The 12,252-nt window shown below is 44.8% G+C and overlaps 1 protein-coding gene across 3 annotated transcripts in view; it reads left to right on the top strand.

The window, feature by feature from the left end:
* The first annotated feature begins 4,174 nt into the window (after positions 1–4,174).
* The window catches only part of STXBP5L (syntaxin binding protein 5L), an 82,053-nt gene continuing 73,975 nt past the window's right edge, over positions 4,175–12,252 (top strand). For 2 of the 3 annotated variants that reach the window (XR_013980819.1, XM_080987097.1), the window contains exon 1: positions 4,175–5,418. Coding sequence is in view for 2 of the 3 variants with exons in the window: in XM_080987097.1 (XP_080843223.1) it covers positions 5,245–5,418 (174 nt within the window). In the remaining variant the exon portion in view is untranslated. The remainder of the gene's footprint in view (positions 5,419–12,252) is intronic. The other variant, XM_080987098.1, reaches the window with a different exon arrangement.

Raw genomic sequence — 12,252 nt, 5'->3', positions numbered from 1 at the left:
GAAGTGAAAGGTGAGAACCGGGAGAGATTTCCAACTGGCTTGTGGCAGACCATTGCAGAGAGGGATTCCAGTCTGTGGGCATGAAGGAGACTTGAAACATTAAAGGTAGAAGGCTTTGTAATGAGGGAAAGCTAAGCATTGTGTCTGGTACATGGAGAAATAGTTTTATTCGTAGAGCTTGTAGTGGAAAGATGGCAAATACAGCAGTGTGAAGAGTCTGTCCTGTTTTGTAGGAAACTCTAAGGTTTTATTACTGCTTGATGAAAAAGACTATCTTAGAGCATTTTTAATCAACTTTAGGGGAACTGCTGTGGCCTAATTTTGTAACAGGGGCTTTCTTGGCATATACGGTAAGTGTGTCACAACTGCAGCATTATTCAAAATCTGTTATGAAACTTTAGATTTGCCTCTATATTTGGCATTCCATTCCCCCTTTTTTGTTGCTTTCTTGATGCAAAGCAATTATCATGATAACAGCAAAGAATATGTGAGGCAGGGGCTAGATTCCAGCAAATAAATTAGGATGAAAGACTCGAAACAGTTCTCTGCACATCTGTGCAGGCACTTAATTATTTAAGATGGATAATGAGAAGGGGGGAAACACCTATCTCCTTTTTCTATTTAAACTAATGTAGCAGTCTCTGAACAGGGAGGATTGGCAAAGGCAAACCACAGAGGTGGTCTTGAAAAATGAGAATGGAAGCAGTAGGCAAATGCCTCACCCACAGCTTCAAGCTGTTCATAGAATTTTCATAGATTTTTAAGACCAGGACAAATTGTTTAATTAGCTAGACTGATTTTCAGAGTTTTATTTATGCAGAAGACTCAATTGGCATTTCTTGAAGGAGGTCCAGGAAGTAGGCTTGAATTAGAGGATTTTCTTCACAGCAGGGATGGGAAACCAATTAAGAGAGGTCCCGATTTGGCCCAGTCGTCCCGCCCACCAGAATATACCCACCTGCTTCATACTGCTGACATAATATTTATTTTGATTATTTAATCAATTTATATTCAGCCCTTCTTCCCAAAGGAGCACAGAGCAGCAAACAAGAGACTTAACGTCATAAAAATAATTCCAGTACAGATGCAGATCTTAACTTAAAAGGCTTATTGGAAGAGGATCTTTAGTAGGCACCAAAGAGAGAATTCAAAAGCGTAGGTGCCTCAGTACTAAAAGCCCGATTCATGTGGGACAGATAAGGATGTGGCTGCAAAGGAACAATCACAGAATCATAGAACTGGAAGGGACCAGTTCTAGTCATCTAGTCCAACACCATACAATGCGGGAATCTTTTGCCAAGAGCTTAAAGTGAGTTTGTGTTGGTTCCTTTGCATGTGGGGCTTGCAGCTTGCATATACATGGAAACATATTCATGGAAGACAATCTTACTTGGCTACAAGCAATTGCCAAAGAAGAAGATATGGAAGAGGCACTGCTGAGAAATAAGCAAAACAAGTATTTCCCTAAGAATTCCTTTGAGAGCAGCTAGGATAGCGTTGATCCAGCAGATGTAAGATACATAGACTGCAGTATCTCCAATACCAGGGACCCATTCCACTTTTCTATTTAGTATTACTCACTTTTCTATTGCATTTGTTGTTGTTGTGGTTGTTTAGTTGTTTAGTCGTGTCCGCCTCTTTGTGACCCCCTGGACCAGAGCACGCCAGGCCCTCCTGTCTTCCACTGCCTCCCCCAGTTTGGTCAAACTCATGTTTGTAGCTTCAAGAACACTGTCCCGCCATCTCGTCCTCTGTCGTCCCCTTCTCCTTGTGCCCTCCATCTTTCCCAGCATCAGGGTCTTTTCCAGGGAGTCTTCTCTTCTCATGAGGTGGCCAAAGTCTTGGAGCCTCAGCTTCAGGATCTGTCCTTCCAGTGAGCACTCAGGGCTGATTTCCTTCAGAATGGAGAGGTTGGATCTTCTTGCAGTCCAGGGGACTCTCAAGAGTCTCCTCCAAAAGCATCAATTCTTCAGTGATCAGCCTTCTTTATGGCTCAGCTCTCACTTCCATACATCACTACTGGGAAAACCATAGCTTTAACTATACGGACCTTTGTTGGCAAGGTGATGTCTCTGCTTTTTAAGATGCTGTCTAGGTTTGTCATTTGCGTTACTCAGTTGTATACCTAAAAAAGTGAAGTGTGAATGTGACAGGCGTGTTTGCAAACACCCACTGGAAATAATCAAATCATTAGGCATTCTAAGGCAAGCCACCAACTGTAATATGGCGATAATGGTAATCTTAATGGGTAGAGCATCAAACTCTCCTCATCTCAGGGTAGCTGGTTCGAGCCCCACATTGGGCAAAAGATTCCTGCATTGCAGGGGGTTGGACTAGACGACCCTCAGGGTCCCTTCCAACTCTACAATTATATGAATACTCAGAAAGTGCCTTGTATATAATGGTAACAGCACCACCACCAAATCAGGGAGTCCAGAAAAGCTGCACCTGGAGCTGGATTGGGTGGCTCCTGAAGACCAATCATACTACTGCATTCTGGATCCTATTGTTCTAGGACCAATCAGACTGCTGCATTCTGGATCCTATTGTTCTAGGACCAATCAGACTGCTGCATTCTGGATCCTATTGTTCCAGAACCAATCAGACTGCTGCATTCTGGATCCTACTGTTCCAGGACCAATCAGACTGCTGCATTCTGGATCCTATTGTTCCAGGACCAATCAGACTGCTGCATTCTGGATCCTATTGTTCCAGGACCAATCAGACTGCTGCATTCTGGATCCTACTGTTCCAGAACCAATCAGACTGCTGCATTCTGGATCCTATTGATCTAGGACCAATCATACTACTGCATTCTGGATCCTATTGTTCCAGGACCAATCAGACTGCCGCATTCTGGATCCTATTGTTCCAGGACCAATCAGACTGCCGCATTCTGGATCCTATTGATCTAGGACCAATCATACTACTGCATTCTGGATCCTATTGTTCTAGGACCAATCAGACTGCTGCATTCTGGATCCTATTGTTCCAGAACCAATCAGACTGCTGCATTCTGGATCCTATTGTTCTAGGACCAATCAGACTGCTGCATTCTGGATCCTATTGTTCCAGGACCAATCAGACTGCTGCATTCTGGATCCTACTGTTCCAGGACCAATCAGACTGCTGCATTCTGGATCCTATTGTTCCAGGACCAATCAGACTGCTGCATTCTGGATCCTATTGTTCCAGGACCAATCAGACTGCTGCATTCTGGATCCTATTGTTCCAGGACCAATCAGACTGCTGCATTCTGGATCCTACTGTTCCAGAACCAATCAGACTGCTGCATTCTGGATCCTATTGATCTAGGACCAATCATACTACTGCATTCTGGATCCTATTGTTCCAGGACCAATCAGACTGCTGCATTCTGGATCCTATTGATCTAGGACCAATCAGACTGCTGCCTTTTGGATCCTATTGTTCCAGGACCAATCAGACTGCTGCATTCTGGATCCTCTTCACCTCAGTACAGAACAGGCGGTATATAAATTCATTAAATAATCATAATCAAAAGCCGGCTCCTTTTCCCCGCCGCCCGCTCCCTCCTCCGGCCTCCATTTCCCTCCGCGCGCTCTGAGGCGAAGGCCGCCCCCTCCCCTCCCCCCTCCCGGCGCCGCAGCGCTTTGCCGCCTCCGCAGATCTCCCCTGATTGGCCGGCGCTCCGGGTTTGTTTGGGGTTGCTTTGCCCCCCTTGCGATTGGCTCCCTCAAATTTACGGCCTGGCTCTCCGGCCTATCAGAACATCCCGAGGGGGGCTCTCATTGGGCCCTTGGCCTCCCTCCGCCCCGCCCCCCCGCCCCAGGTCCCTCTCCGCGCCGGGCGAGGCGCAATTGCCGGCCTGGCTGGCTGCGGGCGCGCTGCTCCGCCCTCCCTGCCCGGCCAGGTCCAGGCCCAGCCTCCGCTTCCCGGCGAGCGAGCGGGCGGGCGGGCGGCTCCGGAGGAGGAGCAGCCGGAGAAGCCGCCGCCTGGGGCTCCAGCACCTCGGAGAGCGGCTGCGGGCGAGGGAGCCGCGGCGCGCAGGGCCGGGCGAAGGAGGACTGCGTCGCCGCCGCCTCACAAGCTGAGGGACGGGGCTCTTGGCGCCGCTGCCATTGCAGCTGTCCCGGCGCCAGCCTTGCAGTCTTGGCAGGAGGGCTCGGTGGGCGCGCTTCCCCCTCAGTCCCAGGCGCGGGTCTCCGTCGGGGCCCGCGGAGACCTCGGGAGAGCCGCGCTTTCTCTGAGGGACAGCCGGCCAGCAAGTTCCCGCTCGGGCCTCTCCTCGCTCGGCGACCCGCTTCTCCCGCGAGGGAGGGCCCCACTCGGACGCTTTCGCTCCCCTCACAATTCCCGTCAGGCCAGAAATTATTATTATTATGATGATGGGGATGAGCCCGCCGTGTTCGGCTTCCCGGAGCCCGGCAGCGCCTCTGGCCGACGTCGCGGCTCGGGCTTGAGGAGGCGAGCGAGACCCGTCGGGGAGAGATCCCCATCCCGCTTGCCCGGGCGGGAGAAATGCCGAACCGCCAGAGCCGCTCTTTGGATGTCCCGGAAGCAGCCCGCTGAGGGGCAGTGGATTCCTCGCCCGACAAGATCCCGAATGCGAAGCTTGGCGGGGAAGATCGCGAAGGATCCGCAGTTGCTGTAGGTGGCAGGCAAGCTGCCGTAGCCGCGGCGGGATCTGGTCTTTCAAACATAGGCAGACGGGAGAGAAAGGAGCGCCGAGTTCCAGATCAAACCATCTGTTACAGAAGGCGGCCTGGGGCTTTGGAACACCAATTAATATGGAAATATATTTTTTCACAAGAGGGGATGAAAGTCAACATGTCCGTGAGTTCATAGGCCATTAGGGCAGTTTGAATGCTGGCTTGAATTCTGATGGATAGTCTTTTTTAATATATATATATATATATATATATATATATATATACACACCTATACACAATGTGGATTCTTTATAAACGGCTTCCTGTGAGTAGCTATAATTCACCTCTTCCGAATTCCTCACGTTGGGTTTGCTGAATTGGTGGGATTCTGCTCTCCCAGCCCTTTTTAAGAGTTTTGATAAAATGGAGTCTTTATATACTTCCATCAGTAAAACACCATACTGATAAAATTCAAAAGACCGTTTTGCTGCATCACTGAAACATTTGAAAGGCACTTCGTTTTGCTTTCCACTTTGGGGTTGCTAAATGTGATCCTCACCAAGGCAAGCAGTTCTTTCTCCTTTCTAAGGTTACTTTCTTCTTCTTCTTCAAAATGAAGAAATTTAATTTTCACAAAGTTTTGGATGGTTTAACTTCATCCCCGGGTGGAAGCAGCGGCAGTGGCCCTGGGCCTGGCAGTGGTTCTGTGCACTCAGGAGGAACTGCAGGGACTCCCAGAGAGGAGATCCAGGAGACTCTCACTTCAGACTATTTTCAGTTAAGCAAGGTAAGAACAGCCTGTGGGGTTTTTTAAGCACAAGAAAAAAACTGGAGTGCTACAGTATATTAACGTTAAAAGCCAAGTCAAAATGCCTAAAGGATGAAGTGGAACAACATCTTTTACTTTTTAACTACTGTTACATTAGAAGTTGGATCCCAATTATTTTTTCTTCCTGGTCAGAGTAAGTAAAAATGTCAGCATCATTAAGGGTCCTCATAGGACTTGGTCTCAGACATATATAGCAGATCATACTTTTGTATGACTGTGGGCTGTAGTCAGATTGAACTATGACTTAAAAGTGTTTACAAGCGCTCATCACAAATACTTGTTTATCGTATTTATCATTTTTTAAAATTCTGTGAACACTAGGAGCATTCTCTGAACATTCTGTATGAAATATATTCACTTTTGGCCTAATTTTAAGCAGAGATCAGCTAGAAGGCTTCCCTTTTAAATTATCTTGGGTACAGGCCTTTTCATTTTGTAGGAGCATTACTGATACATTAATTATAGACTGTGTCTTTGTATTCTGTCTATGTTTTCATAATAGTTGTTTTGCTTCTTGTATAATGAAGTCAATATTAGAAACCCAGCACCTATAATTGGCAACTTTAATAATGGAAAATAGTTGGGATCGATGTTAGAGTTGCTGACATGCAATCTGAATTATGTGGGAGTTTTATCTGAAAAGGGAAAGCAGATTTGATTTTCAAAAAAATGTTATCCAGCATTCAAATATTTTAATTTTTTTGATACAGGGTGAGAAGTTATTTTTTGTTCTGTGTTAATCATAGTTTTAGTAGTAATTTAGTAGTAAGATGGGGAAAGCAAAATGGAATGATGTCCTTTATGAGCATGTTTAGAAAAATAAATAAATGTATATATTGTCCTTTTTCAATTTAGGATGTTTAGTTACTGTTAAGTGAATAAAATTGAATTCTTTATAACTGAGGTTTTCTTCACAGTATCAAAAGCATGTAAATGGGTACAAAATGTAACCATGCAAACACATTTGTTGTGCATTAGATGTTTCAGTAATGTGAACATTTGAAATAGGGTAAAGATGAAGTACTCACTTCATCATATTTTTCAGATTTAGTATCTAGAATTGCCATTAGCCTCATAGAGAAAAGTATCTCTTATTTCATTTGTTCTTGGGGATATTTGCATTAGCCTTACAGAAACAATGATTAATGGTGTTTTGGCCCTTTTGGATCAATTGATTTGTCAGCTGCCCTGAATTAAGTGTTTGCCCTTAATTGCACCATGGTAAAAGCTGGCTTAATTGGCTACTTCAATAGAACTAATATTTTTCCCCACATGGACTTTACATTAATGTGGAAAAGAAACTGAAGACATCCAACAGTTATATTGCATTACCAGTACAGGCCTTCTTTACTGAGTGACAAAGACACACACATTTTTAAAGGTGTCTAAAGAGTAATCAGCTCCCTAATATCAAATTCACATGATTCTTACATAAGAGATCAGAGGCCCTTTAATGGTACTTCATCCCACATTGCTTGCAAAGCCACAAAATCAGTAGAGGCTAGGTAGTCTTCATTGGTGAATTTTGATTTTTGAGCAGGAGAGGACCCCCATGGGGAAAAGCAGGTGTGTTTTGGTAAACATATTGGTGTAAATTTGTGAGCTTTTCCCTGCCCCCTCTCCCTAAGTCCCTCATCCAAGACTTCAGTGAAGAAATGAACTGTGGCATATCTGTGGCATATTATCAAATTTGCAGATGTTATCATCCCTATTCTCAGGGGTTTATTTTTCCAGCCGGAACGTACTAGAACTCAGTTCTGGCACCTCTCAGGTAGCCACCATTACCGTTATCAGAGAACAAGGGAGGAGCTCATGGTGAGTTCTGGCACCTCTTTTTCTAGAAAAATGCACTTCTTATGCTTAAATATTTCCCTATGAAAACCTAGACATTCTGCTGATTATCATCTACAAGACAAGGTTTTTTATGTCAAGTAGGTAAGACAGTAGCTAGATAGATAAGCTAAGTTAACTTTGCAAATTCTTGTTTTTCAATACAGTGGTGCCTCGCAAGACGAAATTAATTTGTTCTGCGAGTTTTTTCGTCTTGCGAGTTTTTTCGTCTTGCAAAGCACGGTTTCCCATAGGGTATTAACGGTTTTAAGAAAAAGGAAACAAACTTGCAAGACGTTTTCGTTTTTCGTCTTGCAAAGCAAGCCCATAGGGAAATTCGTCTTGCGAAGCAACTCAAAAAACAAAAAACTCTTTCGTCTTGCGCGTTTTTCGTCTTGCGAGGCATTCGTCTTGCAAGGTACCACTGTATATATTTTCCCTAAAAGACTTAGTGGAGTGGGGTGGGGGAGCTGACTCAGTCCTTCCAATTCATTGTGATACGGCTTCAGCGACAGCTTGAGTTCAAAGGTGGTAATAATTTTGGCTTAAGTGATAGTGCATATATATGTACTAAAGATGTTGTCCAAAACAATATCTTCCAATCCCTGCCATAAGATGTGTAGTTTAGTACCTGTCCCTGCTAAACGGTGTCCTTATTTTGTTCCTGTTTTGGTTTTGGGTTATTGGGGAAGCATTTTCAACATTTTGTTAGTGTGCCCTAATATATAGTGGAGCAATGGCCTCTGACTTTTGCAGAGCCATGACATACATTTAATCTCAAATGGCTCTATTGTGTGTTATCATATATGCTATCTGCCCCATGCTCCCTTTGAGTAGGGCCTGTCTTGGCATATATGAAGTTGAAACAGCCTTCTGAGTTGAAATCAGCTGCCACAGTTATCAACACCCTTGATGATCTCCATAAATGTCTAAGAGGCAAGACTGGATGTGGGGGAAAGGATAATTAATGAAATAGATTTAAGCCACAGAGGCTGTGTGGTGAATTTTGTTATCATTATCATTATTCTTTATTAAATTTGTATACCGTCCTTCATGGTTTTGGATGGGGTGGAGCAGGTGGAAGGTGGAAAGCTAATGAGAGATGGAGAATGAAATGGAAAGGTGAGAGAACTTTTCTTCCTTGTGCTATGTCCAAAATACAGGGTTGGAGGGACGTCTAAGGATCTTTACCTTCAGGGTAAATCCCTAAAAGAAAGTAAAAAAGGAGGAGACTTTCCTAAGCTGTGGCAAACCTCTATTAAGAGTCCATTGGAGGGGAGAGTGCAAAAAAAGAAAAACTCAATTCCAGACTTAAGTGAGTCTATGGTTATGACAGCAAGACTGTGGTTATCATAGGGGTCCAAGCTCTAGGCGGAATGTAAAATTTTAAAATGAAAATCAATCTGTGTGTTGTATTGTATTTTATTATTGTGTTGTTTTTGGACTCGTCCAGACAACCTGTTTATTGAACATCCATTCTGATTTGCTTTTGCAAAGCTTATGGTTATATTTTGTCCGCTCTCAGTAATGGCTCCCTTGGTAGGACTGCAGTTTTAAACCTCACAGTTTTCCTTACTACAGGACTTGTACAGCACTTATCTAAGAAAGTGTGACGTTACATGTGTCTCCTCACTAAAAGCAAACAAGCACCTATGTACAGGGGAAGAGCTTTCATATAAAAGGGTCCAAGTATGGTTTTCAGAGGTACGCAGGTGGCGCTGTGGGTTAAACCACAGAGCCTAGGGCTTGCCGATCAGAAGGTTGGCAGTTTGAATCCCCGCAACGGGGTGAGCTCCCATTGTTTGGTCCCAGCTCCTGCCAACCTAGCAGTTCGAAAGTACGTCAAAGTGCAAGTACATAAATAGGTACCGCTCCGGCGGGAAGGTAAGCGGCGTTTCCCTGCGCTGCTCTGGTTTGCCAGAAGCGGCTTAGTCCTGCTGGCCACATGACCTGGAAGCTGTACGCCGGCTCCCTTGGCCAGTAAAGCGAGATGAGCGCCACAACCCCAGAGTCATCCATGACTGGACCTAACGGTCAGGGGACCTTTACCTTATGGTTTTCAGACAAGATTGACTTCATACCTCTTACTTAGAAATTAAGCCATGTTACACGCCATAAATTTTTGAATTTGTGTATTGTTTACAGGAACACCTACACATCCATTGCAAAAAAAAGCTAAGGAAACACACAAAAACTTTAAAAATGTGAGGACGCTTGCTTTGAGTTGCAGTGATTCCAAGGCCATCCTCTAGCATATTGGGTTATTTTGGGTCCTTAAAAACATTAAACGTCCAACAATTTATTGTTCCTTTCTGGTAATGGGGAGGCTCACAGTGCACCTGCAGCTGAATTTTGCTGGGTAGACTTTAGGGATGGGACATATCTGGAAGAGCTGCCAACACTGGTTTAGGTGTCTGTGAAGTCACCATCAAATAATTCTGATAGGGGAACAGGTCATGGTGCTCCAAAGGTGCTTGTCACCACAAGGAAACTCTGGAGCCATCGTGGAGGATCTGGCCCATAAGGTTCATGCTTCAGGGCAGCTCCCTCCCCCTGTAGTGCCCAGAGCAGCTGCACCAGCCCTGGAGCTGCAGTTACTAGAAGAGACGGCCATCCTTTCCTAGTTAAGATTTATTTGTTTGTCCTGGGAAAATTGTCAGGGCTGAGTCACAGAGTTGAAGATTCCCGTTCTGCATTAAGCAGCTCTGACACACAGAAGGAGCTTATGATACTGGCATTAGCCTGCAAAAGTGAATTAAATGACTGAACCAGAATCGTACTGAGGACCTGGAATCAGGGTCAGAAAACTGAACTTGTAGTTCTGTGCTTTCTCAAATTCTGTCACAAAAGGCTTATTACACAGCTGATGCAGACCAGACTGGAGCTAGGCATAAAATGAGTGGATCATTTTGAGAGTGACAAAGAGGCTTGGTAGTGACATTTCTGTATGGCACAGTGAAGGAGAAAATGCTGTTCCTAGTTTTACGGGCTAATGCCGGAGGAATGTACCCCTGTTGGCTCTCCTGGACCTCTCAATAGCTTTCAGTCCCTTCAACCATGGTAACTTTCTGTATCACCTGTCTGAAACGGAGTCAGGAGCACTGCACTTTGTTGGTTCCAATCCTATCTTACAGGTAGTATTAAGAAGGTGATGCTGGGAAACTCTTGCTCTGGACTGCAGTGCTGGGAGGCAGGTGCTGTGCATCATCATGCCATATGCTATGTGGTTTCACATGCCTATAATATCTACATGAAAACACTGGGAGAAATCAACTCAAGATTTGGGGCATGGTGTCACCAAAATATGGGTGATGGCCATTTCTCTTTCCCCTTTTTGTATATACCAAGTAAACCAATGGATGTTAGTAATGGGATAGAGGGAGGCTAATAAAGTAAAGCTTAATCTAGATAAAATGGCAGTATTCAACCAGTTCTGGATGGGTTGCACTCTGCCATAAAGATCAGATTTTCAGCATGATACCACTTGAGCCAGTTTTGCAGCTGGATAAACAGCCAGATGGGCGGGGTATAAATAATAAATATTAAATTATTATTATTATTATTATTATTATTAAATGGAGTTCATAGCACTAACTTCATTTCCAGTGCCATCTGTTCTCCCAAATGTCAATTCTTTTCTATTGGACAAAACTGAAAAGGGGGAGGGGAGATGTTTTCTTTCCTGCTTATTTCTGGGAACATTTTTGCGTGGTGCCTAAAGATATGTAATGAAGGCACCAGGCAAGTCTCCCTGGGGAGAGCATTCCACAAACGGGGAGCCACCACAGAAAAGACCCATTTTCATGTTGCTGCCCTCCAGACCTCTCATGGAGGAGGCACACGGAGAAGGGCCTCAGATGATGATAACTGGATCTGGGTTCATATGGGAAAGGGGCGATCCTTGAGGTATTAATGCCAGAGGTAACTGAGAAAAGATTGCCACATTGGCTGCAGGATCTTTGATAGCTCCAAAGCTAGCAACTTACTCCCACAAAAATCAAAGCCCAGCTAAGCTGTTACATACTGGGCCAGGCCTTGCTGTTCCAATCAGGCTTTGCCATCCCTAATTGAGTGTCTTCACACTTGAAGAACCTGGAAGTGCAAGGTGCTTGGAGACCTCTTGGAAGTTCTCTGGCACCTCTGTTGACCAAGGTCACTGGGACAAAACTTCATGGAGTTGCTAGTTGTTCAAGTCCAAAGATGCAATCTCTTTGCCCTTCTGTTCTTTTAGACTGAGCTTCTCATTCAGCCAAGGGATATATTTTATTTATTTATTTACGGCTATTAGCCCATAAAGTATGTACAAACATAAAAGCACAGAGGCATAAAGACCGATATATTCGGCACCAGAAGGTGAACACCATGATGCAGGGGTGAGTCATTGAGCAGAGCCAGATAACAGCTTGGGGCCCGGAGAGCTCCAGGGGACGGATCCCAGAAAAAGGAAAACTGAAGACGAGATCCGACATGCACTCTCTTCAAAACTGTCCGATTAGTTTTTGATGTTGTTGTTTTTGGTGGTTTTTGTGTGTGAGATAACCGCATTCAGGAATCTCGCCACCTGCAGAGTTACAGAAGGATCTGTATCCTGCAAAAGTAGTGCGGCATGTGACTCAGCAGGCCTGCCAACCAAGCGCAGTAAAGCAGGACCCAGGAATTTAGTCCTGGCTATGCTATGTAGGGGACAGTTGAACATTATATGTGGGAGAGAATCAACAGTTTTCCCGTCACACACGCATAGCGGAGACACCAAACCCTTGGAAAATCTGTGGCTCAGCAGGTTCGATGGAAGGACATTGAACCTTGCACGAATAAATGCAAGTCGGTGTGGTACAGATGAAAGAGATGACATGTATGATGGAAGGCCAAGTGGTGGGGTTATTCCGTGATACCTGGGGGAGCAGACACCCCCACCCCGGCCAAGGGATATACATCTTCTGTGACTCGCTCTTCTTCCTGGTA

The sequence above is a fragment of the Podarcis pityusensis genome (assembly GCF_964106645.2).
Source record: "Podarcis pityusensis genome assembly, chromosome: 17".
Taxonomy (NCBI): domain Eukaryota; kingdom Metazoa; phylum Chordata; class Lepidosauria; order Squamata; family Lacertidae; genus Podarcis; species Podarcis pityusensis.
This window is presented reverse-complemented; position numbering and strand designations above follow the sequence as displayed.